The sequence below is a fragment of the Ahaetulla prasina genome, chromosome 3, assembly GCF_028640845.1.
Source record: "Ahaetulla prasina isolate Xishuangbanna chromosome 3, ASM2864084v1, whole genome shotgun sequence".
NCBI classification, from domain to species: domain Eukaryota; kingdom Metazoa; phylum Chordata; class Lepidosauria; order Squamata; family Colubridae; genus Ahaetulla; species Ahaetulla prasina.
In genome coordinates this window covers 29999693-30027309 of record NC_080541.1, presented here as the reverse complement: position 1 = coordinate 30027309, position 27617 = coordinate 29999693, and the positions used below count along the sequence as shown (strand labels likewise).

Genomic DNA, 27617 nt, shown 5'->3' with positions numbered 1-27617 from the left:
AAATTGTATAAAATTGTCAAACGTCAAGAGTTGACCACAGGAGATATTTTATCATATATTTTGTGACAAAATGCTTTATGATAAGTTTTAAGAACATAAAAGATTTTATAAAATTTGCCAAATTCCATGCGATGCATGGGTCCCAAATTTTAGACATATTCAATCAATTTTCCATTTGAGGTACCTTGCTTCAAAATGTTTTGCCTTTATGATGCACTGTTCACTATGCGGTTAAATGTTACAAACACAAAGAGTTTTAGTAGCTTGGATGAGGCCATTTAGGCACTGAGTCCAGTTCCTGAATGAATTAAAATGAGTTTTCTAATCCCTATGTGTTAATTATATTCAGCTTTAGTTTCCCCTTTTTATTAACATTCAACATTACGTGGTTACTTTTGCCCAACTGTCTTGCTACTTCGATTTCCTTGACTAAGTAAATAAAATGTACAATGTTTATTTTCAAATCAAGGATAGCTGATTCTCTTGTATCTTCCTCCAAACTCCAAGGGAAAAAAAGATTATAATTACTTCTCAGTCATGTGCTTAATTCTCTCCATCTGTCACCTTCTGTCAAGGTGTTGACTTGAAGGCTTAAATATCCCCTTCCGTATTGTTTCAGCATTTTAAAATATTGACCTATATATTTATTTGCAAATTTTGACTAAATGTACAGGCAGTTATTAATTATTCTGCATCACATAAACAACAGATATTTTAAAGTGTTGCTCTGCTTTTAATTGTTATTTGTTCCTGCTAGCCTATGTTTCTAAACTCTCTGAGACCAGAAATATCCATGAGATATTTCCTTATCTAAACAGAGAAACAGAAGGAGCCTGGCTGGGCAGAAAATTGATGTCCGTGGGAGAGATTTCCAACTTCCTGTCAGCTTTCTCATGTGCTTTCCTTGTGGGAAGCTGGAAGTGAACATCGGAAACCCGATTCCCTTCCTTTCCCTTCCCTTAAGTGGCGGCTGCTGCTGGGTGGGGGAAGGAGCAAGAGTGTGCACAAAAGGCAGGTGCAGCACAAGTGTAGATGAACTTGAGGAAGGTGCACCTTTCTCCATTTACTTTCCCCCGGCAAGTTTCACACATGCAAATACTTCTGACAGTGGGAATATGGCAAAGAGCATCAACAATTATATCCGTTTGTTCCATGTCCCCCAGCAACCTGTGGAAAGCTGTCAAGGAACATTGAAAATAAGGATCACATGACCATGGTTGAGCATAGCACACCGTAGTGCTGAACAGCAGCAGTGTAGCATCTCTGAAATGGTAAAAAAATATCCCCAAATTTCATTTTCTCAAGACTAATTGTCCCGGCATTCTACAGTATATGTTAGCTCACTTAAGATACTTTTTTAAACAGCGTTTTTCCCTATGATGCACTGCTTCATCCAGCTGAATATTATAAAGTATTGAACAGTTACAAGAATTTTAAGAGTATTTAGATGAATGAATGTATGAACAAATAAATATATATTCCACAATTGCAATATAACAGTGAACTAAACTACTGTATTGTCATATACAGTTGTACCCTCTCCCTCACACACATATGATGGTTTATATATCTATCAACATTCTTACTCACTTTCATCATTGGGATATATTTAGAGAGTTTCTCACTCACTCATGGTTGTTTTGTAAAATAATTTTATTACTAGGAGCCGTTACTAGGTAGTGCAGTGGTTAGAATGCAGTATTGCAGGATATTTCTGCTTGATTGCCAGCAGTTTGATTCTCACCAGGCTCAAGATTGACTCAGCCTTCCGTCCATCCAAGATCAATAAAATGAGGAGCCAGATTGTTGGGGCAATATGCATTTTGTAAGCCTTTTAGAAAGGGCTGTAAATACTGTGAAGTAGAATATGTCTAAATGCTATTGCTATTGTTATTGCTACATACTTCAAGGTACGTCTAAATCAGCTGAGATCTCAGCAGATTTTTCCTCTGAAAACTAGATGTGAATTACCAAACAGCGATGCATTTTTGTAATATTTCTGGTTTGAATTTAAGGTGTAGGAGAAGAGGCAATAATCCTATCATTTTTTTTTAATTTACATTTATATCCCGCCCTTCTCCGAAGACTCAGGGCGACTTACAGTGTATAAGGCAATAGTCTCATTCTATTTGTATATTTACAAAGTCAACTTATTGCCCCCCCAACAATCTGGGTCCTCATTTTACCTACCTTATAAAGGATGGAAGGCTGAGTCAACCTTGGGCCGGGCTTGAACCTGCAGTAATTGCAGGCTGCTGTGTTCTAATAACAGGCTTCTTACCAGCCTGAGCTATCATGGCCCTGATATAGCACTATATAAGAGTTATGAATGCATCTTTTGAGATAAAACTTGGCTGTGTCATCTGAAGTACTGGTTGAGACAAATATTCGGAGGCAAGTCCCCGTCCCAATTTATTCTGGTAGATATACACCTCTCCTGTAAGGAAAATGGGCCTCTGGTGGCTCAACAGGCTAATGCAGCCTGTTATTAACAGCAACTGCTTGCAATATTGCAGGTTCAAGTCCCACCAGGCCCAAGGTTGACTCAGCCTTCCATCCTTTATAAGGTAGGTAAAATGAGGACCCAGATTGTTGGGGGCAATAAGTTGACTTTGTATATAATATACAAATGGATGAAGACTATTGCCTGACATAGTGTAAGCCGCCCTGAGTCTTCGGAGAAGGGCGGGATAAATGTAAATAAAAAAAAAATACAGCTTCTGATCTGATCTATTGTGAACTCTCATGTCACTTTATATATATATAAAGGGTCAATATATATATATTATATATATATATATATATATATATATATATATCAAGGAAAACCAGTGGCTGAAATTAAGTGGCTAAGGAAGCAATGTGAGTTTTCTCATTCTGCTGCTTTACACTGTAGTAGCACCTGACAAAAGAAAAGTTTATCAGCCTGATAGAATTTAGGATGACTATTATGAGTGTAATGTAACATTGATGATTTTAAAAATTTAAATTAAACTTGAAACATTGACACTGAAGTAAACATTTGGAAGACCATAAAACCTGATTTCCCCCTAACCATTGGGATAGGGTGTGTTTGGAGCCTAGGGTGACTGTTGATGTATTGTAGAGTGTTGGGTGGGGAGCCATATTTTTTTCTGGCTTATTGGGAGCCACCCAAAGTTTTGGCTAATCACATAGGTCAAATAAACATTCTCTTAAACCTAAAACATGAAAAAAATTACAGATACTTGTGTTTTGATTAAAAATATTTACTGATTTGACAGATCAGATTTTGTGGGTTGAAATTGAGGGGGGTGTTTGAACTTTGCACAAGAAAGCAATATTAAAAATGAATATTTACATTTGGCAACATAAAACATTAATGGTCAGTATATGTTATGCATACAGGTAATACTTGAGTTATGACAGCAGTTGGGACCAGAATTTCTGTTACTAAGTGATAAGGTTGTAAAGCACGACTTCCTGGACGCCATTGCTTAGCAACTGCAATCCCAGCAGTTCCTCTTGCTGTTGTTAACCAGATCCCACCCATGGTTAGTTGAGGACTCCTGACCTGGTCCCTCCCAGTCCCAAACTTCAATAAGGTAAACTCCCTCCCTCTTTCTATTTCCCCCTATCTCTGCCCTTTGGGGCACCTGCTTACCTGCTGCAACTAGTTGCCCCGTCACCCAGCCCTGCCTACTGCTAAAATGCAGGCATGCAAAAGAAGGCCCCACTTGCACCAGAGTAAAAGAAGGACCTGATATGCTGTAGCTATCCTTGCTCAATTATAGATGCACTTTCACATTTGAATTGTTTAAGAAAATAGAGTAAATGTTATATGAATCTAGTATTTATTTAATTTATTTATTTATTTATTTATTTATTTATTTATTTATTTATTTATTTATTTTATTTGATTTTTATACCGCCCTTCTCCCGAAGGACTCAGGGCGGTGTACAGGCATAATAAAACCGACAATACAATATACAAGTTTAAAATACGATTTAAAAAACTTATTTAAATTAGCCCAGTGATTAAAATTTACCATACTAAAAAACCCCGTTTAAAATTAATAAATTTAACATTAAAATCCCAATTTAAGCCAGCCCCGCGCGGATAAAAAGATGAGTCTTGAGTTTGCAACGAAATGTCCGAAGGTCAGGTATTTGGCGTAAACCCGGGGGAAGCTCGTTCCAGAGTGTGGGAGCCCCCACAGAGAAGGCCCTTCCCCTGGGGGCCGCCAGCCAACATTGTTTGGCGGACGGCACCCTGAGAAGTCCCTCTCTATGGGAGCGTACGGGTCGGTGGGAGGCGTGTGGTAACAGCAGGCAGTCCCGTAAGTACCCAGGTCCTAAGCCATGGAGCGATTTAAAGGTCATAACCAACACCTTAAAGTGCACCCGGAAGGCCACAGGCAGCCAGTGCAGTCTGCGCAGGAGCAGTGTTACATGGGAGCTACGCGTAGCTCCCTCTATAACCCGCGCAGCTGCATTCTGGACTAACTGAAGCCTCCGAGTGCACCTCAAGGGGAGCCCCATGTAGAGAGCATTACAGTAATCCAAGCGAGAGGTAACGAGCGCATGAGTGACTGTGCATAAGGCATCCCGATCAAGGAAGGCGCAACTGCGAACCAGGCGAACCTGGTGGAAGGCCCTCCTGGAGCGGCCGTCAAATGGTCTTCAAGCGACAGCCGATCATCAGGAGGACACCCAAGTTGCGCACCCTATCCTTTGGGGCCAGTAACTCGCCTCCAACAGCCAGCGGCTGCAGCTGACTGAATCGGTGCCGGCATCCACAGCCACTCCGTCTTGGAGGATTAAGCTTGAGCCTGTTTCTCCCCATCCAGACCCGTACAGCTTCCAAACACCGGGACAGCACTTCAACAACTTCATTGGGGTGGTCCGGGGTGGAAAAGTACAGCTGGGTGTCGTCAGCGTACTGCTGGTATCTCACCCCGAAACCACTGATGATCTCACCCAACGGCTTCATGTAGATGTTGAACAGCAGGGGCGAGAGAATCGACCCCTGTGGGACCCCACAAGTGAGGCCCCTCGCGGTCGACCTCTGCCCCCCTGTCAACACCGTCTGCGACCGTTTATTTGCCAATAAACATTGTCCATTCTGATCCCTACTTGCCTGTTTCCTTCATGTCTCTCTAAAACCAGTGAAAGTCACCTACAGCTATAAAAACAGATGGCAAATATTTAACTTTTAAGAAAAATAGCTAAGAGATATACATATGCTTTATTTCTTTTTGGCTGAAGGAACAATAACATACAAACATGGTAGCTATTTCACAGCAATGCAAGATAATCTCCATTATATTATTTTCTCCTTATAATGATTTTGGAAAAAACATTTTTTAATTAATGAGATCACTTACCTCATATTATATTTTGTTAATTTGGGTCACAGTAAGTAAGTATGTTTGCATGATGCACCAAGGCTTGGCTGGAACTACCTTATCCATGGATCCGGTGACTGTTTTGCAAATTGAGAGGTTATAAATTAGCCTGTCACAGATTAACCCTCTGTCATAGATTTAGGTAACACAGGACACTATGATTAAAAATAGGTTAACTTGAAACTAACCTTTTAAAAATCATTTTGGCAAAAGCGGTGGTTTTTTTTATTAGGTATATTCTTTTTTTCATTCAGGAGCTCAACATCACTGTTAAGACATTCTGTGAATTCCTATCATAAGAATTCTACTAATGTTAAACTTTGGAGCCAGGGCAATGAGAAAAAAAAATAGCAAAAAAGACACAGACCAACTCTGGAGGTTGAATGTTAAAATTATATTAATTTGTTAAGGGCAGTGACTCTGAGAGGATACTTATATTATTTGACTGATACACATGCAAAGTGAATGCTCTAACTCTACCATAAAGCATTCTTTTATAACTTATAAAATTTATAATTTAGCTGAGGCATAGGTTAAATGCTTTTCAGTTCTACAGCCTGAATGGTGTTTGAGTGTTAAGTTGTATTTGCCACCTGGTGAGGCATTCTGAAACAATATCAAATGTTGTTAGGTTTCAGTCATATGCCTTTATAAAAGTTAGCTAAGCCTTCCTTGTTTTAACCACAGGTGTGTAATAGCACACCTAAGAGTCTTTTGAGTACAGTTGGGCTTCATGCCACAGTAGCAGGCTATTAACATTTAATAAGATAGATTTGGCTTCAGCTGCTGGAAAGTCGTCTGAGGAATAGATAGACAGATTGCTAGATAGATAATGAAGACATTGCTAGTAAGAGAGTAAAGTTGAATATATTGAGCCTTTGCCTGGGCTTTGTGATTAGAATTTTATCTAGACAATTCCTATAGAATAGCTACTTTTAATTTGGGGATTAACTACAAGTCTTTGCTTGCAAATGGATATTGTCCTTTTCTTTTTTGTTTGGAACAGTAATTAATACTTAGAGCAGCCTTTTATTTACCTCCTGTATTTAAGAGAAAACTACCCATGAAGAATAGGTTTAAAAGAAGCAATTTAGGTTTAATTCACTAAGTCAGTAAAATGACATTTCTATTTTTTTTAATAAAATCCTGAAAAGGAACAATTACAGTTGCAATTGCTTTAATTATCAAAAGATGCCTTCGGTCATGATCCACAGGATCAAGAAAAAAGAAAGGAATTCAGGTAGTTATCCGTTTCTTAATTTGTGTAGACTGATTTTTGAGGATGAATGTTATGATTTAGCTGGTCTATTTTACTAATATAGTAAAATAATTTGCTCAGTAAGCTGGTTTAAAAAACTCTCTAAATTTATAAAACAATAAATTTTTGGCATATATAACAATTTATAGCAGCTGAAATGTATTTATATGCAATAAACTCCATGCACAAATGAAATTTATTAAATGGGTATATTTACTAAGTACAGTTACTATAAATATATTTACATATTTCATTTTTCACTATCACCAAATGCCATAGAAATAACATTTTTTATGATCTACATATTTGAAACTTAGTTATAAAATCCATATTTGGAAAGGTTTTTGTCAATTTTAATCAGAAAATGCTCAGTGTCTATTTTAACTATTAGTAGAATAAATTGTAGTTTTATACTGTAAAACTAGTTCTGTGCAGGAAAGAGCAAAAAAAGGTTAACTTTTGCTCTATGTAGTTGACAAAGAGATTTGGGATGATGGAAATAGTCATTATTTCACATAATTATTTAAGACTTAGCAAAGTTTTTTTAAAAAGTATAAAGTATTTTTTATTGATTGATATGGGCTGTCATTTTTTACTTCTAATGACAACATAGATTTTCTCCATGAAGTCAAGTGTTTAGGAAACAATTTAATTGGTTCATTAGTCATAAATAACCATAGAATTTTGTTTGCTTTTTGCTGTTTTTAAGATTAACCATATAATTAAAAATTGTAATATTAAATGAACAGTAGCATGTTACCAAAACAGAATGGTAGACTAACATGCAGTTTCAGATTATATTGAATATGTACTTGCTGAAGAATATAGACATTGATGCATTTTAACTGCACTGTTAATTCTATTAAATTCTGTTAATTTGTTTCTACTAACTTGTTGACTTCTTCTGCTACCATCGATCTGTTCAGGATATTTGCATATTTTAATTAACAACTTAAACAGTTTTATTAACAAAATGAATCACAGTCTCAAGATAGTGAAGAGAAGAATAAATAGCTACTGCCGGAATTAAATCACCTTTCAGATGTTTTAGTATACAACTTCATAAATTCTGTCCATTGGCTGTATTCTCTGGGACTGATATAGTTCCAAATACTGTATGGCATCTGGCTACAGAATAATAATATGGAAATAAAGTGAATGAATAAACCTGGATACTTACCAAATACGTATGACTGAAAATTAATTCACACCGTTCATGAGCACCATAGACTTGTGTTTTCTTTGGTGAAGTATTTTAAGAGAAGATAAATATTCAAATCTAGGGATGTTCTGATTATAGCACATTCTTACATGTGCCTAGGTGTTTGAAGATAGCACTTCTGTTTTTAGCATTTATGATGTTCCAAGTGCGAATCAGCACTGAAACACTTCTAAATTCTTTATGAACTAAAAAGAGTAATTAGGGTGACTAGATTTTATCTCCATTTTCAATGTGAAGCAGTTTTCTTATCATAGTAGCTTTTTGAGTCATAAAACTGGAGAGTCAGGAACAAGTTCCTCCAGGTTTTTTTAATGTAAAAGTTGCTGAATAAGGGAAATAGGTTTGGATTTCTCCAATTTAAATTGATTATTTCCCATGCATTTTTTTTTATTACTAACAATGCCATAGATCAGGGGTGTCAAACTCGTGGCCTGTGGGCCAGATATGTCATGCGCTGACCATGTCCACCTCAGTATAGGAAAGGGGGGGAAAAGTTGCAATACGTCACATGATAACAACATGTCATCGTGAGTTTGACACCCCTGCCATAGATAGAATTTCCCTGTGATGATCAATCCCTAACCATTCTTTCAACTCTCCCAATGGTGTGCTCTTCATCACTTTAATTACGTCCAGCCACCTTGCTGCTGATCATAGTCTTCTCTTACCTTCCCCATTTCCTAGCATCAGAGACTTTTCCAGAGAGTTGGGTCTTCACAAAATGTAGGGTGATTAAACTAGTCATTTGTGCCTTAAGTGAGAACTCTGGGTTCTTTGTTCAATGATTCACTGGTTTCTTTTCTTGGCTGTCCACAGTATTGGTCAAAGTATTTTTAACTTTTCCTATCTTGCTTTGTTTCAAGTTCGTATCATGGAAACTGATCAGCTTTTTTCTCGTTTAGCTTAACTTGCATTTTGCACATAAGTAATTTGTAATCTGTTCTACAGTCAGCACCTAGTCACATGTTTGATGCTATAATTGAACTAGTCCATCACTTTTTAGAAATAATAAGAAATTTGATTTCTATATACTCCATCTAGTGTTGTCCATATATAGAGGTGTCATTCTGATTGCTTGAAAACAATAGTAACTAAGAAGAAATCATTGGAATGCCATTTATTCATTTATTCATTTTTTACAACATTGGCATTCCTGACTCGGATCACAAACAATATATCTTTTTTTTATTTAATTTTGTCATAACAGTATACATAAACATTGTCATAAGTAAAAAAACATATCATGAAGAAAATATATATATATATATATATATATATATATCTATATATATATATATATATATATATATATATATATATATATATATATATAAGTAAAGAATATGCATTAGCTTTATTAATTTGATATAATGAAGGGAACAATAGGACAGGAATGGTAGGCACTTTTGTGCTCTTATGCATGCCCCTTATAGTCCTCTTAGGAATGGGGTGAGGTCAACAGGAGAAAGTTTTTGGTTGAAGATTTTGGGATTTGCACATTCTATCGATTTCAAATTGGACTTGATCATAAAACTCCTCTTTTTCATCAGTGATTAGTGCAAGTAACCAGGCTTATTCCAAAATAGAATAGAATAGAATAGATTTTTTTATTGGCCAAGTGTGATTGGACACAGAAGGAATTTGTCTTGATGCATATGCTCTCAGTGTACATAAAAGAAAAGATTCCTTCATCAAGGTACAACACTTATAACACTTAATGATAGTCATAGGGTACAAATTTAACACTTAATGATACAACACTTAATGATAGTCATAGGTTACAAATAAGCAATCGGGAACCAATCAATATCAATATAAATCGTAAGGCTACAAGCAACAAAGTTACAGTCATACAGTCATACGTGGAAAGAGATGGGTGATGGGAACGATGAGAAGATTAATAGTAGTGCAGATAAAGGGATTTATAAGTGATAATCAGCACCTTTAATTGCCACAAAAGCACCCCAGCAATAAAGGCAGCGCATGGTGCAAAGCTATAACACATGCACACAGACTGAGTCTCATATCTGCCTGTGCCTCTGTGTTCCATTTTAGCTGCAGCTTCTGGATACCCTATTCAATGTCACTCACTTCCCAATTAGATTTTTGCAATATATTCTGTGTGAAACCAGTTTATTTGCAGGACTACCTCCTCCCCCACTTTTTTCTACATCTCTTATTAAATCTAGCAAGAAGTACACCCTGCATGTCCTATCAATCTAATAACGCCATCTTGCAGGACTGTTGGGCCTTTTGGACTGTGATTGCTTCTTATGGAACATTGTTCTCTCCAAGATTAGATTCTGCTGGAATTTCAGAAGACCCTTAGGACAAGGTTGTGTTCGTAAGCATGGAGATAAGAGTCGGACACTATGATGTGCTATTTTTTTTTTAAGCATGAAGTTTAAAACTCAGTATAACAGTGATTTAATTCCAAAGTAATTATCACAAGAGTTGTCTCTATGCATACTTTGTTCTGGCTACTGAAGATTTGTGCTGAATTCGTTTGAATTTATCAGTGGTTATAATTACTTCCTCATAATGTGATCCAGCCATTTTGGAAAGTGATAGGATTATTATATTTTAATCCAGCAAGGGAATTGATCACACTCAATTCTCTTGCTGGATTAAATATAATAAATATAATATAATAAATTTGTGCTTATGATGAACTCTATGGTTAGTGCAGTTCTACACTAACAGAGATAATTTCCTAATCAATATAGCTAAAGTTCTTTTGACAAGTAGAATAGGATGAATTCCACCAACTGACACCAAAGCAAGTAGACACACTTTTGGACAGTTTCATGTGACCACTTGTATATTCAATTATTGTCCATCTTAGTTTGTTTCATCTAAAAATAAAGAATAGTCAAGAACGTGAAGGAATGTGTAACTGGAGGAGGATGGAGAGAATGTTGGCAAGAGCACAAGGTTTCCTGGGGGGACTAAGAACATTCCAGAGAAAAGCCCAAAATTAAGAGACTGTGTAGTCCTAAACTGGATGGGGGAGGAAGGAAGACGTTCAAGGTGGCCACACTCATCAATGTGATGAACGTGACCATCCAGATCTTATCAATCAATTCTTTTTATGCTAAGAAAGAATAGGTTCATTTGTCTAATGTAGCACAAATATAACCTATAATTTTATGTGTTACCTCGTTTACCTTACAGTTGTCGTTGGTGTCATATAAAATTAATGGGTTTTTTGAGATTAACAAGGCATTTACTGATTACAAAGCAAGGAGTAAATACAGTAAAAGAGAAAAAAACTAGTTTATAGCTCCATCATACTGTGAAAGACTGATTCTGTTTCTAGTACTCCATGTAGATCCAGATACTGATTCTGAAGCTATTTTATTTAAATCCCTACAATTAATTCCGAAAGGAATTGGACTAGAAAGAATTCCATACCTCAGGCCACATAAGTAGAATCACATGATCAAATTTGGAAGGAATTATGAAGGTAGTCCCAATTTTGTTTTTAATGCAGAACCTGCAAGATGTATGAAATTACAGAACCCTGCCTTGCTAGATAGCTGATAGTCTCTGTTTAAGTACTTCTGAAAATAAGAAAGTACTGTCTCCTGAGTTTTGTCTTCTTATAAACTGATCATATAATTAATCTTTCAGAATGTACTACATACTCCACCTTCCCTTGAGCTCTAGGGAAGCTCTAGAGCAGAGACACAGATGTTACATTACATCATGTCCCCTTACACAAAATTTTATATAACTTTCACCACCACCCCCTTGGAGAGTGGGAGAAATTTCTTTACTTTTATATAGTCTACATCTGTGTGGTGTTTTCAATTAAAATGATACCTAGTAGGTAGTAATATTAACATTATTTATTACATTTAATTCAGTTTTGTGGTTCAAGATCTAGTTCTAGCCTGGCTTTGTGGAGCAACATAAGATAAGTTGACTCTTTTTGGAAGGACTCTTGATTCTCTTTTTTCTAGGATAAAAATATTTTTTCATCCACTTTTACTATTCTATGCATTCTTTGGTAGATACACTATCAATATCCTTGAAATATGATGCTTAGAAAGAAGTAGAAAGTTATTGATCATTGAAATAACTGCAAGGAATGATATAAATGTATAAAATTAAAAGTACTGAATCTATATTTTGGTAGTTAAAATTAGTGGCATTGGTCCCTGGTTATACTTTATAATAAACACTGTTTCTTTTTTATTTTTTTATTTTTATTTTGTCACAACAGTATGCACAAACAATTGTCATAGATAAAACAACATGTATTGAAGAAAATATATAAGTAAAAATATACATTAATAATATTAATTTGATATAATGAAGGGAACAATAGGACAGGAACGGTAGGCACTATTGTGCTCTTATGCACGCCCCTTTCTGCTATATATCTTTCTAAAAATAACAGTTGATAAGTGGGAGAATAAGAAGCAGCTCAAGTCAAATGGCATTCTTTAGTCAACAATATTTTATTGGCAAGGAACAGATTTATAATCTCAAATAAGTGCAATTCTGTAGAATACTACTTTTGCTTGTCTATTTTATTTATTTATTTGATTGAAAGGTTTCATTCAGCAACCTTTCTAGGTTATGACAATGCTGAATGAGGGAGATATACAATTTTGAATTGCACTTAAAAGCGTATTGACAAGGCAATTCCCATGCAAAACTATAACATGGTATGTTTATAGCTGCCTGATTTCCCCCTCCCTCAGTGTCCACACACCATCAGCATCTTCTAAATGCTCTTCAAGGGTAGTTCCTCATAGAGCACATTGCAGTAATCCAGTTGGGAGGTGAGTGACCTTGAGTGGAGCTTTCAATAAAAAAAAGGGCTCACTTGGCATATAAGAATTAATTGTGCAAAGTTTTGGCCATACTTGCCACTTGTTCCTTGAACCAAAGCTAGAAAGGGAAGGTTAGAAACAAGAGAAAAATTATTCAACACGGTCAGGTCCTATAATGGGAGCAGGCAATCACCTTCTTTAGAGCCAGTGGAACTAGGAGAAATGAACAGCAAACAAATCAAATAAAAAAAGAATAAACTACCACCTCTTTCAGAGAAAAGTTCACCAGTGTCAGAACATAGTTGCATGACATTCCTTCAAGGAGAAGGAGGGCCATGAGTCCAATGTATAGATAGCTGAGCTTATGGTTCCCATGGTCCCTCTTCAGGACAATGTTCTGTTCTCCTTATGATACAGAAAAGATGCTGAGGCTCTAGAAAGAGTGTACAGAACAACAACAAAAATGGTAAGGGGTCTGGAGCCTAAATCTTATGATGAATAGCTAATGGAACTGGGTATGCTTAGCCTAAAAAGAGAAGGCTCAGGGGAGATATGATAGTTGTTTTCCAATACTTAAGCTTCTGTCACTGGGAAGAGGGCAATCTATTTATTCTCCATAACACCTGAGGGCAGAGCAAGACACAATTGGCAGAAACTCATTAAAGGGAGATCTAACCTGGAAATAAGGAAGAATTTCCTGACAATGAGAATGACTAATCAATGAATAACTTTCCTTTCGGAGCTGTGGGTTCTCTATGGCTGTACATTTTCAAGAAAAGATTGGATTACCGGTTTCTGGGATAGTATAGCACTCCTACCTTGGACTTGAAGATCTCCAACATCCCTTCCATCCCTTTGATTCTGTTATTCTGTTTGCAATGTAACACATTTCCATTGATTCTATATGCTGTAGCATATATTACAATACTATATAAATAGATAACCACAAACCTGCCAGAATTTAATAGCAGTTCTATTTTCTACCTCTAGGGTTCAGGTCTTACAATAATAACAATAATAACATAAATAAAATATAATACAATTTGGCAGTTCAAATCTCACCAGGCTCAAGGTTAACTCAACTTTCCATCCTTCCGAGGTCAGTAAAATGAGGACTCAGATTGTTGGGGGCAACATGCTATCTCTGTAAACCGCTTAAAGAGGGCTGTAAAGCACAGCAAAGCATATACATCTAAATACTAATGCTAATACTATGATGTTAATCAAACATTGTTATTATTAATTTATGTGAGGGTTGAACCATAAATAACTGAAGTAAAGCATTTGAGGCCAGACAAACCCATTATCAAAAAGCTGTGGAGGTGTCCTCAGAGTCCAAGGCTGGAAACCAGGTGGCCAAAGTTTGTCATCATGAAAAGATATTTAATCTGAAGCTAACATAAGCATTGCTAGGTTCCTAAATTCCTAGTTCATCTTAGTTATTATAAGATTACTTTTCTCATCTGTAGTAAACTTATTTGAACTGCATTCTTGAATCTTCCTTTGTTAAGTTCATGGCTACGTATTTGCATGCTGAAGAAAGATTCATTGCTGTGCCAAAGTAAAGCTGACAATTTGTATACCTTTATCTAAGTCCAAATAAAACTATTTTGCATAAAAAGAATTGGTGCCTAAAAATACTTTTAAGTATTTCATACAGTCCTTAACAGGTGCTACCTGCTCTTCAAGCAGGAATGTGAGTCCACATAAATCCCAAAGTGTATACCATAATTCAACATGAAATAGGTCACTTACGTTCAGTAACTAATTGCACCATTTTGAAATGCAAATGAAGGTAATCAAATCCTATTATTAATGTTCAGCCTTTCACATTGCGAGAAATTTTGATCCATTCCTTCTGGACTAGTTAGCATCATTTGAGAGTTTTTAGTTTCTGATTATTTCAGTTCTTGATGCTGCTACATTTCTATTGGGTTTAGAAATGGATTTTGATGAGGCCACTGCAAAATACAAAATGTATTCATCTTTAGCTGTTGTCTTATAGACTTGTATATATGTTTGACAACATTGGCTTGCTGAATGATTCATTTGCACCTCAGCTTCAGCTGAGAAATAGATAGGTTAACATCTAGACTAAAACATATGAAAAACAGTTGCAGGAATTGGGTATGTCTAGTCTAGAGAAAAGAAGGAGTAGGGAGGACATGATAGCAGTGTTTCATTATTTGAGGGTCTGCCACAAAGAAGAGGGGATCAACCTATTTTCCAAAGCACCTAAAGGCAGGACAAGAAGCAATGGATGGAAACTGATCAAGGAAAGAAGCAACCTATAATTAAGAAGCTTCCTAACAGTGAGAACAATTAATCAGTGGAATGGTTTGCCTTCAGAAATTGTGAGTGCTTCATCACTGGAGGCTTTTAAAAAGAGATTGGACAGCCACTTATCTGAAATGCTATAGGGCCATGATGGCAAACCTATGGCACGTATGCCCAAAGTGGCACACTGAACCATGTCTCCTGGCATGCATGGTGTTGCCCGTTCCTGTTCCGGGTTTCTGGTGCACATGCGTGCACAACGATCAGTTGGGCCTTTTCGGCACTCGGTGCCACATACACACACGAATGCTCTCTTTTCAGCACTCCGTGCCAAAAAGGTTCGCCATTACTGCTACAGGGTCTCCCGCTTGAGCTCCAAGGTCCCTCCAAGGTCCCTTCCAACTCTATTATTCTGTATTCTGTTCGGTCCTTGCAGAACTCTCTGATTCAAAGCAGTATTCATGCTTCCTTCAGTGACAGCAAATTGTCCTGATTATGGGCAACAAGGCATTCCCAAAACATGACTTTATTTCTTCATGCTTAATATCTTAATACTCCAATCTTCTTATTACGAAACAACATGTTCGCATTTCACCAGACGTAACAATATTGTAGTCTGAAAAGTTTTACTTTTGATTCAATTGTCCAAAGTTTTTTTTTTTGGAGGGGTCATCCAGGTGCATTTTGGCAAATTGAGATGAGCATCAACGTTTTTTAGGGAGTAATGGCTTCCATTTTCTATTTTCAAATCCCAATATATACACAATGCTTTTCTGAGGGAGAAGACATTAGCCAAGTCAGGAGATGCCAGAAGCTACTTGGATGTGTTATGGGTTTTTTGTGTGACTTTTTAGATCATTTTAGGATACACACTAGGGATAATTTTAACAGAGCAACCATTCTTTGAAAGATTCAGTACTGTTTCTGTCTGTGGATTGCTTAAGCTCCAGGGTTTCAAAAACAGGTTTGAAATCTTTTCCAGACTGATATCAATGTTTTTTATGCATTCTTTTCTATTATTTGTATACCCAGATTCCATTTATAAATCAGTAGGACCCTGTGAGAGAAAATCTGGCACAGATAAGGCATCAGGCTAGCAACTGGGAGACCATGAGTTTGGGCACAAAGCCAGCTGGGTGACCTTGGGCCAGGCATTTGCCTTCAGCCCTAGAAAGATAGCAATGGCAAAGCACTACTGAAAAACTGTGTCAAGAAAATGGCGAGAATTTGTTTAGGCATTCTTCCAGAATTGACATAATTGAATGGGGTAAAAGAGACTCTGATAACATCAGTAAGGCTCTTTATAACATTCAGTGACAAAAGATAAGCAAAAATGCAGAAATCCAAAAGGAAATGAATACTTTTCACAAAAATATACAGTGTACCTTTATATCTAGTTGAAAAATAGGGTAATTGATTAAAAATAACTGAGTTCAGAAGGCTATTTTTATTTTTCTAATTCTTTTATTTATGAATCGTTTTGCAAATTTATAAAGTTAATACAAAAGTGAATATTTTGGCATTTTTGTTTTTCTTTAAATATTTATACCATCAATTAGCACTATCCTTATATATTATAGCACATACAAGCGTATACTTGTATATGCTATAAAAAGAAATAAGACTTTTAATATAAAATAATGAAATTAGGCTAAAATTAAAGTAATAATACCATCCCCAGATAAAAGCCTCCTTTTCTTTACATCCAACCAGAATCTGCTTTCTTGTAACTTAAACTATATTTGTGCCCAATACTCTGCAGTCTTCTTCTAGATGACAACTTTTCACAGATAGAAGAGGACTGTTGTATTGTTTCCTTCAGTTGATTTTCCCAAAATTAAATCTACTTCAGAGGATGTAGTTTAGTGAAGTCCTTTTACAATAAAGTTGCTTTGAAGAATAGTCATGTAGGTAGTTCTCAACTTTCAGTCCTAATTGGGACCGTAAATCTAATTGTAAGTCATTACAATTGTCGGTCAAATCAGGGGTGGATTCTACTTACCTTTACTACCGGTTTGCAACAGGAGCCCATGCGCAGAAGCTTCAGCGCATGCACAGATCGCCAAATATGACGTCAGAGCGGGTGGGCAGAGACTCCCGCCGCTTTTACTACCGGTTCTCAAGAACCGGACAGAACCGGGAGCAACCCACCACTGGGTCAAATCACTCATGTGACCAGAAGTTAATTTTATGGCTTTTTTCATGGCAGTCGTTAAGTAAACCCATTCATTTGATTGCACATTTTTTTGCTGGAAATTTGCAAAAATATGCCAGAAACCAGAAAAAAAAAATACTAAAATCACACTCATGCGATCACAGAATGCCACAATGGGTTGCAAAGCTGAACTGCCCAACATTCAATCATGTGGCTGTGTGGTGTATGTGGTGTGACAATTTACAACAGCTAAGCGTGCTCTACAGATCATAAATTAATTACTCTGTCAGTCATAACTTTGAAAGGTCAAAAATAACTAGTTGTAAGTCAGGGACTCTTGTAGCTAGTTGTGACTTGATCAATAAATAACAATTTTTCAAGTATATTTTCCTCAAGAGAATTTAAAAAAAGGGTGGAACTTTAGATCAAGCTTTAAGTTACTGTTTCTACACTATAAAAAGCAGATTTCACACATTTTATTTTTGGCAAGGAATTAAAGTGTCTGGTATTAAAAAGAGATCTACAGTTAAATATATTACTAGATAATACCAGCTTATACAATGTTTATTTCTAAGTAAGCATGCAAAGGATAGTTTTTTAATCATGTTAGGTTATTATATCAGAGCACAGCAATACCACTATTAAACACAAGATGGTGTCTCATCCTTTGCTATGAATAGTGAAGTTTCTTATAAGGAAAAAAAAAAGAACTGTGAAAATGAAGTTTGAGAGCCAGTTTGTTGTGGTGTTCAGGCAGTGGTGAAATCCAAATTTTTTTATTACTGGTTCTGAAGGCGTGGCTTGGTGGGCATGGCAGGGGAATGATGCTGCAAAATCTCCATTCCCACCCCACTCTGGGCCCAGCAAGAGGTGGTATTTGCTGGTTCTCCAAACTACTCAAAATTTCCGCTACTGGTTCTCCAGAACCTGTCAGAACCTGCTGGATTTCACCTTTGTGTTCAGGCTTAGACTAGAAAGCAGGAGGTGGTGAGTTCAGTCCCGCCATAGGCACAAAGCAAACTGGGTAGCTTTGGACCAATCACTTTCTCTCAACCCAAGGAAGAAGGCAATTGTAAACCACTTCTTAAAAACCTTGCCAAGAAAACTGCAGGGAATTGTCTAGGTAGTCCGTAAGAATCAAACATGATTGAATAGAGAAAAAAAAAGTTGTTATTTTTCAAAATAATCCATCTTCCACTTTTTAAAATTAAGACATGTACAATATTTTATTTGTTATTTGAATGCAAATTATAATATAATTCACTTCTAAGTGGTATATATATAATGGAAAAACATTGAAACATTCTAAAATGTTGTAATTGAGAAAATTGTGAATAATTTATCCAGCATATAATTATTATTATTTATTTATTTATTTATTCATATTTTTATACCGCCCTATCTCCCTAGGGACTCAGGGCGGTGTACAGCCATATAAAAACAACATAAATATACAAAGTAAAACATTAATCTAAAAAAAATATTAAATAGGCCAAATATTTAAAATAGACATATAAATAATAAAACCCAATTTAAAACCAAATCTAAAATTTAAACAATTAAAATTTAAAAATCTAGTCCAGTCCTGCGCAAATAAATAGATGTGTCTTAAGCTCTATAATAATATAATATTATATATTATATATATTATATAATAGAATAGAATAGAATAGAATAGAATAGAATAGAATTTTTTTATTGGCCAAGTGTGATTGGACACACAAGGAATTTGTCTTGGTGCATATGCTCTCAGTGTACATAAAAGAAAAGATACGTTCATCAAGGTACAACATTTACAGCACAATTGATGATCAATATATCAATATAAATCATAAGGATTGCCAGCAACAAGTTATAGTCATACAGTCATAAGTGGAAAGAGATTGGTGATGGGAACTATGAAACAATTAATAGTAGTGCAGATTCAGTAAATAGTCTGACAGTGTTGAGGGAATTATTTGTTTAGCAGAGTGATGGCCTTCGGGAAAAAACTGTTCTTGTGTCTAGTTGTTCTGGTGTGCAGTGCTCTATAGCGTCGTTTTGAGGGTAGGAGTTGAAACAGTTTATGTCCAGGATGCGAGGGATCTGCAAATATTTTCACGGCCCTCTTCTTGATTCGTGCAGTATACAGGTCCTCAATGGAAGGCAGGTTGGTAGCAATTATTTTTTCTGCAGTTCTAATTATCCTCTGAAGTCTGTGTTTTTCTTGTTGGGTTGCAGAACCGAACCAGACAGTTATAGAGGTGCAAATGACAGACTCAATAATTCCTCTGTAGAATTGGATCAGCAGCTCCTTGGGCAGTTTGAGCTTACTGAGTTGGCGCAGAAAGAACATTCTTTGTTGTCCTTTTTAATGATGTTTTGATGTTAGCTGTCCATTTGAGATCTTGCGATATGATAGAACCCAGAAATTTGAAGGTTTCTACTGTTGATACTGTGTTGTCAAGTATTGTGAGAGGTGGAAGTATGGAAGGGTTTTTCCTAAAGTCTACCACCATTTCTACGGTTTTGAGTGTGTTCAGTTCCAGATTGTTTTGGTTGCACCACAAGGCTAGTCGTTCGACCTCTCGTCTATATGCGGATTCGTCATTGTCTCGAATGAGACCAATCACTGTTGTGTCATCTGCGAACTTCAGTAGCTTAACAGATGGATCATTGGAGATGCAGTCATTGGTATACAGAGAGAAGTGGGGAGAGCACACAGCCTTGGGGGGCCCCTGTGCTAATTGTACAGGTATTTGATGTGATCTTGCTTAGCTTCACCTACTGCTTCCTGTTTCTTAGGAAGCTGGTGATCCACTTACAAGTCTGTTCCGGTACCTGTAGCTGGTTTAGCTTAGTTAGGAGAATGTCTGGAATGATGGTATTGAATGCTGAACTAAAGTCTACAAAAAGACTTTATAATATTATATATTAATATTATATATTATAATATATATAATATATAATTATAGTTATTGCATAATTATTCTTAATGTTAATTATCATTATTAATGTAATTAATTCATCCTATTTCCCACAAATTTGTCAGACATATGATGTAATGATTTTAAAAGTGGGATGCTGTATAAAGATCTTTTAAAGCCATATTTATTTATATTGTTTTGTTTAATGAGCAAATTATTTTTATTAATTTACATAGTAATACATTTAGTTAAAACAATGTAAATGAATAAAAGGCAACGATGCAATAGATTGTTCTTGTTTCACTTCTTCAACCAATTCGTCTCGTTGGGTAGGGATTAGGTTGGGAATATCAGATCTTCTTCTACCTTCTGACAAATGAAAGTGTCAGCAAAAGAGGAAAAGAATTTGTTGGATCTCTGATTCTTGTTAGAATTTCAGCAGATATTTGCGTGCTTTCATGGCCAGCTCTCTGAGAGAAAATAGACAGTGAGTAAGTAGCCAGTTCTACATTTGCCAGATGAACTGCTACTTGAAGAGCTGCAAGCAGAGCAAGCTGGACCACACCATTACATGCAATGTGGGTGAGCACTGAATTATGATACAACCAATCCTCAAAGTTCCAGCATCCTCGTGGTCATGTCATTGTGATCTGGGCTTTTGGCACCCATGAGGTTGCAGCATCTCACAATCGTGTGGTCGCTATTTGCGATATTCTGGTTTCTTATAAGCAAAGGACACTGGTATATGGGAGTGATCTTGAGGGGCAAGGGGAAGACATATTTATAGAGAATGATAAGAAAAGGAGGAGCCCCCAGTGACTTAATGATGAAATAAAGAAACTTACAAAGGATCTGCCCTTTCTAAGTTTGGTTAGGCTGTTAAAATGACAGTGGGAGATTTGTACTTTCAGACTTGGAAGGTTCTGTTTATGAAGTCTTACAATAAATTAGAATAACTCATCTGGTCATGTTTTCTGTCTGGTTTACTTGGGAAGGCTGACACAAAATCAGTGGGGAAACCGGCAGGAGAACCCAAATGGTGACTATGTGATGTCCTTCCTTAATGATGATGTGAAATTTGCTTAATGAGCCACTGGGAAGTCCTGGAACCACTATTAGTAAGTGATGGGGTCACATTTATGACCATGTCAGTGGTGGGTTTCGATTTTTTTTACTACCGGTTCTGTGGGTGTGGCTTGGTGGGCGTGGCTTGGTGGGCGTTGCAGGGGAAGGATACTATAAAATTTCCATTCCCTCCCCAATCTAAGGGAAGGTTACTGCAAAATCCCCATTCCCTCCCGATCAGCTGGGACTCAGGAAGCAGGGAATAGATGGGGGCAGGGCCAATCAGAATTTTTACTACCGGTTCTCCGAAGTACTCAAAATTTCCACTACTGGTTCTCCAAAACTGGTCAGAACCTGCCGAAACCCACCTCTGGACCATGTCATTTAGTGAAGGAAATTCAATTGTCAATTGTTAACCAAGGGCTACCTATACAGTTTCCAATCCAACAGAATTTTGGAAAGAAATTGTATAAGCGGGCTTGGAACTTTCTTTGCCTGCCTGTCTACAAAATAATGTTTTGGGAACTATAGAGGACCAAGCTTGATATTGGAAGTGGCAGAAGAAAGACCGAATTCAAAAATAAGCTGGATCACAGCTGTGATCTGTGAAGGAAATAAAATCAAGAAAATCCCCTCCCCAATATATTTAGATATGAGAAACTATTGAACAATGCCTTGGAATGTTGTTGACTGTTCCATTGTAGGCTCCTTTACATCTTAATTCCGCTCCTGGTGATTTGACACAGAGTGGTATCCTGTGTTTCTCTGTGTATAGAAATGCACAGCTATACAGAGGCACAACATTGTTATACAGAGAAAAATACAGATGATTGTATGTGTCAGGCCTGGAAACCATACTAGACTTTAGGGTTCCAGACTCTGCCACATTTTTCCCCTGAGGGGAAGAAGTGGGGTTGAGGGCTATGGTAACATTCTTCAAGCAGTCAAGGTCGGATGGTGTTCACATCTGCAGGAAGAGTGGCGAGAAGATATTCGAATGAACTGGGAAAACGTGGGACCATGTGACCAGCAAAGGGGTCAGGGGGGTGGGACTCTTGGGGTTTGTATAACTGGGAAATGAATCCGGAAGTTCAGTTTTGGAATTTCACTCATCGTGTGCCAGTTTCCTCATGCTAGTAAAGAACTCTGAAAGACAATGGCTTCTGAGTTTTTTTTATGCAGAATAAGTTTTTCTGGAATCCTGACAGTATGATCATTACTGGGAAAGAGTTGGAAAAAAATTCAGAAACTATGCTCTGTATACTTTCCCTACCCTTTTTATTTTAAAGCAGTTGTGAGGGACTCCAATAACAAGCAGAGCAATGACATTTTAGAACAATTAAAAATATTTTCTGAAGTATCAATTTATATAGAAAATAGTTGTGCAATTTATATGATACATACAGTAGAGAACAGAACAGCTGAAAGAGTTGTTTGTTTATTTTCTTTGTTTTCTTTTGCTCTTTTTTTTTTGGTAAATAGATCCTGTCAAGCAGTAATAACTGATTTTGGTCCCACAACTTTACTCTCAGCTGAAATTGATGCTGATCTGCAGAGAATGAAGCCTGAGGCTATTTTTCTTTTCCTGATGAGAGAGCTCTTGGCCTTCCTTCCCACTTTATCTACCCGCTGCTTCTATTGCGTATGATCCACCCCAAAGGATTATTCAGAGGTCTTGGCATGTTATGGTTTATGAGGCACGCTTGATTTAGCAATTAAAGGAACCTGTTCTCCAATATCCTCTTTCCTTTCTATCTGAAGGTTTTTTTAAAAAATAAACTTTTCCAAGGTTTTTGATGCCTCCTCCCCTGAACATTTTAGATAGACTTTTTTTTTACAGAAAATATCCAAAATGCTTCCCATCATCATAAGATTCTTGTGTAACTATTATTCTAGTATAGAAATGAGATGAAGCAATTGATGGGAGGCCACAATGCCTGGAGGTAGGGTAACTGGAATGACCTCAAAAATAATACCACACAGACTAAATACAGCACCTCTCTTTGGCTGTTTTGTAGTTTTATGTATTTTCAAGTATTTCCCTGAAGGTTACCTACAATTTCAATCTTTAAAAAAACACATTACGCACATCAAAATAGGAAAACTATAATTCTAGGAGGATTATTTTAGTCTGAACCCATTGGAAATATATATAAAGTAGAAGAACTGATATTATAAAATCAGATGTGTTAGCCTGGCAAGAATACTGACTATCATATTGAAGAAGCTAGGCATTCTTGTTGAAAATGGAGATACTAAATTGACTGTATCCTTCTGAACTTGGTTGTGATTTTGTTAGTTTTTCAAGTGATAAAATAGCATCTTTCTGAGTAAACAAACATATTTCTCTGATTTCAAATTACAGTGGCACAGTAATATAACTACCTGACTCTAGTTTCTTCCCCAAACCGCCAAAACTTTAAGCTTAAACTGTCTACTGTTGACCTCACCCCATTCCTAAGAGGTCTGTAAGGGGCGTGCATAAGTGCACCCGCGTGCCTACCGTCCCTGTCCTAATATTCCTTTTTTACTTACTCTTTTCATGTATCCAAATTATGTTTATACTTTTACTTGTTATCTTATATGTGATTGACAAAATAAACAAAACAAATTAAAACTCCTGGAAAAGTTGAGATTAACTTTTGAGATTAAAGTTAATCATTGGTTGTTAAGGTCTGAATCAACAGAGATAAACTATTCTACCATTTCTGATTGTGCTACCAACATTTTACTACCAGTAAAATACTTGGCGATGTCATCATTTTCTATTATTATTTTAGTTTGGGAGAAAATACATAGTATATCATTAAACAATGGCACCGTTATGGGCACTTAATGGTTTTCTATAAAAATAGCCTGTTGATAATATGTTTCAGAATTCAGGGTTGGGGCTTGGGCATTTAATGTAGCAGTCTCTTGCATAAAATCATGCTGTTATTAATAAAATATTATGTATGTATTATTAATATTTCAGGATTTCATTTGTATAATCCAAGATAATATATCTGTTAATTGCTGGGCAATAATGGCAATTTTTTTTTTGAAACTTGGGTTCTAAAGGTACTACAGAAAACAGAATGCTTAGCTGGAAAACTTCAGGTGACTTAAGATTTGATAGTTAAATAAAATGAATCTGTTTTAATTATGGCATTATTGTCAAAATTACTGATTTTAGAAATAATAAATACTTATAAGATGTATAGATTATAATTTTAAGACAATTTCTTATCATGGATTAAGTTCCGTAAGATGTTTTTTTATGCTCTTGTATTAAGAAATGAACTTATATGGACCTTAGACTTTATTTGTTAAATATGATTAAACAAGTAGTTAAACTTTAAAAAAACACGGTTAAAATTGTATTAATTTAAAACATTGTCATTTAATGTTATTTTTAATGTTCTATAATAATCTGTTGCAGGGGTCTCCAACCTTGGTCCCTTTAAGACTTGTGGACTTCAACTCCCAGAGTCCCTCAGCCAGCAAATCTTGCTGAGGAACTCTGGGAATTGAAGTCCACAAGTCTTAAAGGGACCAAGGTTGGAGACCCCTGATCTATTACATCTCATTTTAGTGTGAATTTGTCAAGATCACTTTCAAAAAACTGATAACAATATTTTCTGCAAATTATTTGTAGGTAATGTGGGTGTGTAATTCATGTCGAAAGCAACAAGAAATTCTGACAAAATCTGGCGCATGGTTTTATAATAGCGGAACTAACACCCCACAGAAGTCTGATAAAGAGGGTTTTAGAGGACTGCAGAATGAAAAAGCACCTCAGGACAAAAAAACAAAACTCCAAGAACAGTCAGCCTTGGAACGAAGTAGATCTCAAGGGATTACAAGGCAAGAGTCCATAAACGGTTCAGGAGGAAAGGTGGTGGGTGACACAGCAGACAGGTAAGGAACTGACTTTGTTTATTAAAAAAAACAGTTGCTATCTTGTTAACATATTCTATTAGCAAGAATTTAAGGATATATTTAACTTTTTTTAGGAATTGGCAGGTCTGTTTTATATATCAGTATGATGCTGTAAAGCAGGGGTTGGCAACCTTTTTCCATGTAGGAGTGAGGCCATGACTGAGAGTTGATGATGGACCACATTCACCTTTTCAGCAAATAAATATACAATAATAATAAAACATAATGAATTATGAATGTTTATTTTATTTAAGTAATATTAAATCTTAACTCAACAATTAATATAAGGCTTGATGCTGTTTGTTCAAAAGCATGATGGGAGCAAATCAGGGAAGTCTTGGCCATTTCCACTCATTGGAATAACAGAGTTGGAAGAGACCTTGGAGGTCTTCTAGTCCAACCCCCTGCTTAGGCAGGAAACCCTACACTACTTCAGACAAATGGTTATCCAACATCATCTTAAAAATTTCCAGTGTTGGAGCATTCACAACTTCTGAAGGCAAGTTGTTCCATTGATTAATTGTTCTGTCAGGAAGTTTCTCCTTAGTTCTAGGTTGCTTCTCTCCTTGATTAGTTTCCACCCATTGCTTCTTGTTCTACCCTCAGGTGCTTTGGAGAATGGCTTGACTCCTTCTTCTTTGTGGCAGCCCCATGTCTCCCCTAGCCCTTCCCTCCCTCTTTCTGCCTTCCTATGGCTGCAGCCCCATTCCTGCTGCCATCTCTCCCTCCATTTTCCAGGCAGGTTTAATGCCTTGGTCTTACTTGCATGCCACACTCACTGCAATGGAGGAATATGGGGCACCAAAAATTGTGAGGGGGAAACCAAGTAGGTTGAGTGCAACAGTAGTAAATGTAGTCTATTGTTATTACTGGAAATATATGTGTTTTGGAGCGTATCTGGCAAGTTTTGACTGGCCAGTATAAGTAAGCCCATTCCACAGCAGTGATAGCCTAACCACCCTAGTTCATAATCTGGTAACTTTATGTTGCCACAGTATAAGTGCTCTTGATAGACTTCACAAACTGAAGCTGATGTAAAATGTAGTGATGAAATTGCTGTATGGAAATGTTACAGGTGAAGTTTAGTTCCGTCAGTAGCTCTTCATATTTTTATAACTTCATATTTAAACCTTCCATCCGGTATAAAGATCTATTGAGGGGGCTTTCCTCCCACAGTCAGAAATATACATTGTGTAAACACTTGATAGTTTGGTTATGCAGATTATACATATCTTATCTATTAGCAGTTGTAAAAAATTTAAAACGTGTAAAGAAAAAAACCCATTGTATTCACTGAGATCTGAGTTTGTGTAAAACCTTTTTGATGTATGTGAATTCAGCAATTTATCACTAGATGGTGCTGTTAAAATTCAATTTTTTCAAAACAGCCACTTTGAAGTCTATCATGAAGTATCCTGGGAAATTGAAATGGTCTGATATTACTTTACTCTTGTTTTAAGTCATATTTGGTCTACTCTAAGGTTTGTCCTAACAAATACAAAGACAAGATTAGAAGTGGCTTTACATGCTCTTCCTACAATTTAATATATGCCGTCGTCTGTCAGCAGTGACCCTCTGGATTCTGTAAAGGACAAATGAATTGTTCCAAAAATTAATGGAACCATCTGAAATCAAGACTTAGTGTAATTAACTGGTATTTTACTCTAGGGCTTCAGACAACTAGTGGATTCATGCACGTAACATATTAAATTTCCTGGATATCTTTGACAAATTTTATAAAACCACTTATCTGATACTACTGAGACAAAGAACTGAAACCATTCCAAAGCAATGTTTTCAAAGCCCAAGCCGATCAAATATATTCCACGACTTTTAAATCTATCTGTCTGTCTACCAGTATCTGTATGTCCGTTAAGGGGGTCAAGAAAATTAATAACGGTGCAGTTCTCCCACTCCTCATGAAACCTATTTAAATTTCAGAGTTATTTTGCATCAAGAAAATATAGGTAGTTCTTCTGAAATAAAACATTTTGTGACTGGCTATATTTAATCCAGCTGCTCTTTATAGAACAGTCATTTTGTTTCTGCTCTTTAATCTGCTCTCAAAATTAAACAAGTAATCCAATACAAAAATATTGCTTACTTTTGTTTTAGTATAATAGTGGAAACTAGGTTTCTTAAAAAATGAGAAGAAACAGGAAAAACACTGGAATGCATTGACTTTTAGCAGTGGTGCCTATATAAATGACTTTCAGTCAGGATTCAAGCCTGATTTTGGTACTGAGATACCTATGATTGCACTTGTCAATGACCTTGGGTGGGATTGGATGGTGCCTGGACTCTCCTTGATTTCTCAGTGACCTCAAAGTGCCTTTGTGGCCTGACTTCGAAGACTGGAAGTGGGAGATAGTATGTTATGCTGGTTCTCCTCTTCTGCTCTAGTTCTAGTCAGTATTCATTGGGGGTAGAGAAGTTCAAGCCCGAGGCTTCTGCTTTACAGAGTGTGTCAGAGCTCTAGTCTCGTGCCACTCCTGTTTAACATTTACATGAAGCCAGTGGTTAGGTCACCCATCAGCATGGGGTGCATCAGCATCAGTAGGCTGATGATTCCCGGTTGTACAACTCGACCCTGGGCCAAACACATAATGCTGCGGAATCTATATTTTCAATACTTTAAGCTA

General features: G+C 36.5%; 1 protein-coding gene across 1 annotated transcript in view; it reads left to right on the top strand.

Annotated features, from left to right (window-relative positions):
- The window catches only part of RIMS2 (regulating synaptic membrane exocytosis 2), a 318322-nt gene that overhangs the window by 63424 nt on the left and 227281 nt on the right, over positions 1–27617 (top strand). The window contains exon 3 of the mRNA XM_058175035.1: positions 24692–24954. Within this exon, the coding sequence (XP_058031018.1) occupies positions 24692–24954 (263 nt within the window). The remainder of the gene's footprint in view (positions 1–24691; positions 24955–27617) is intronic.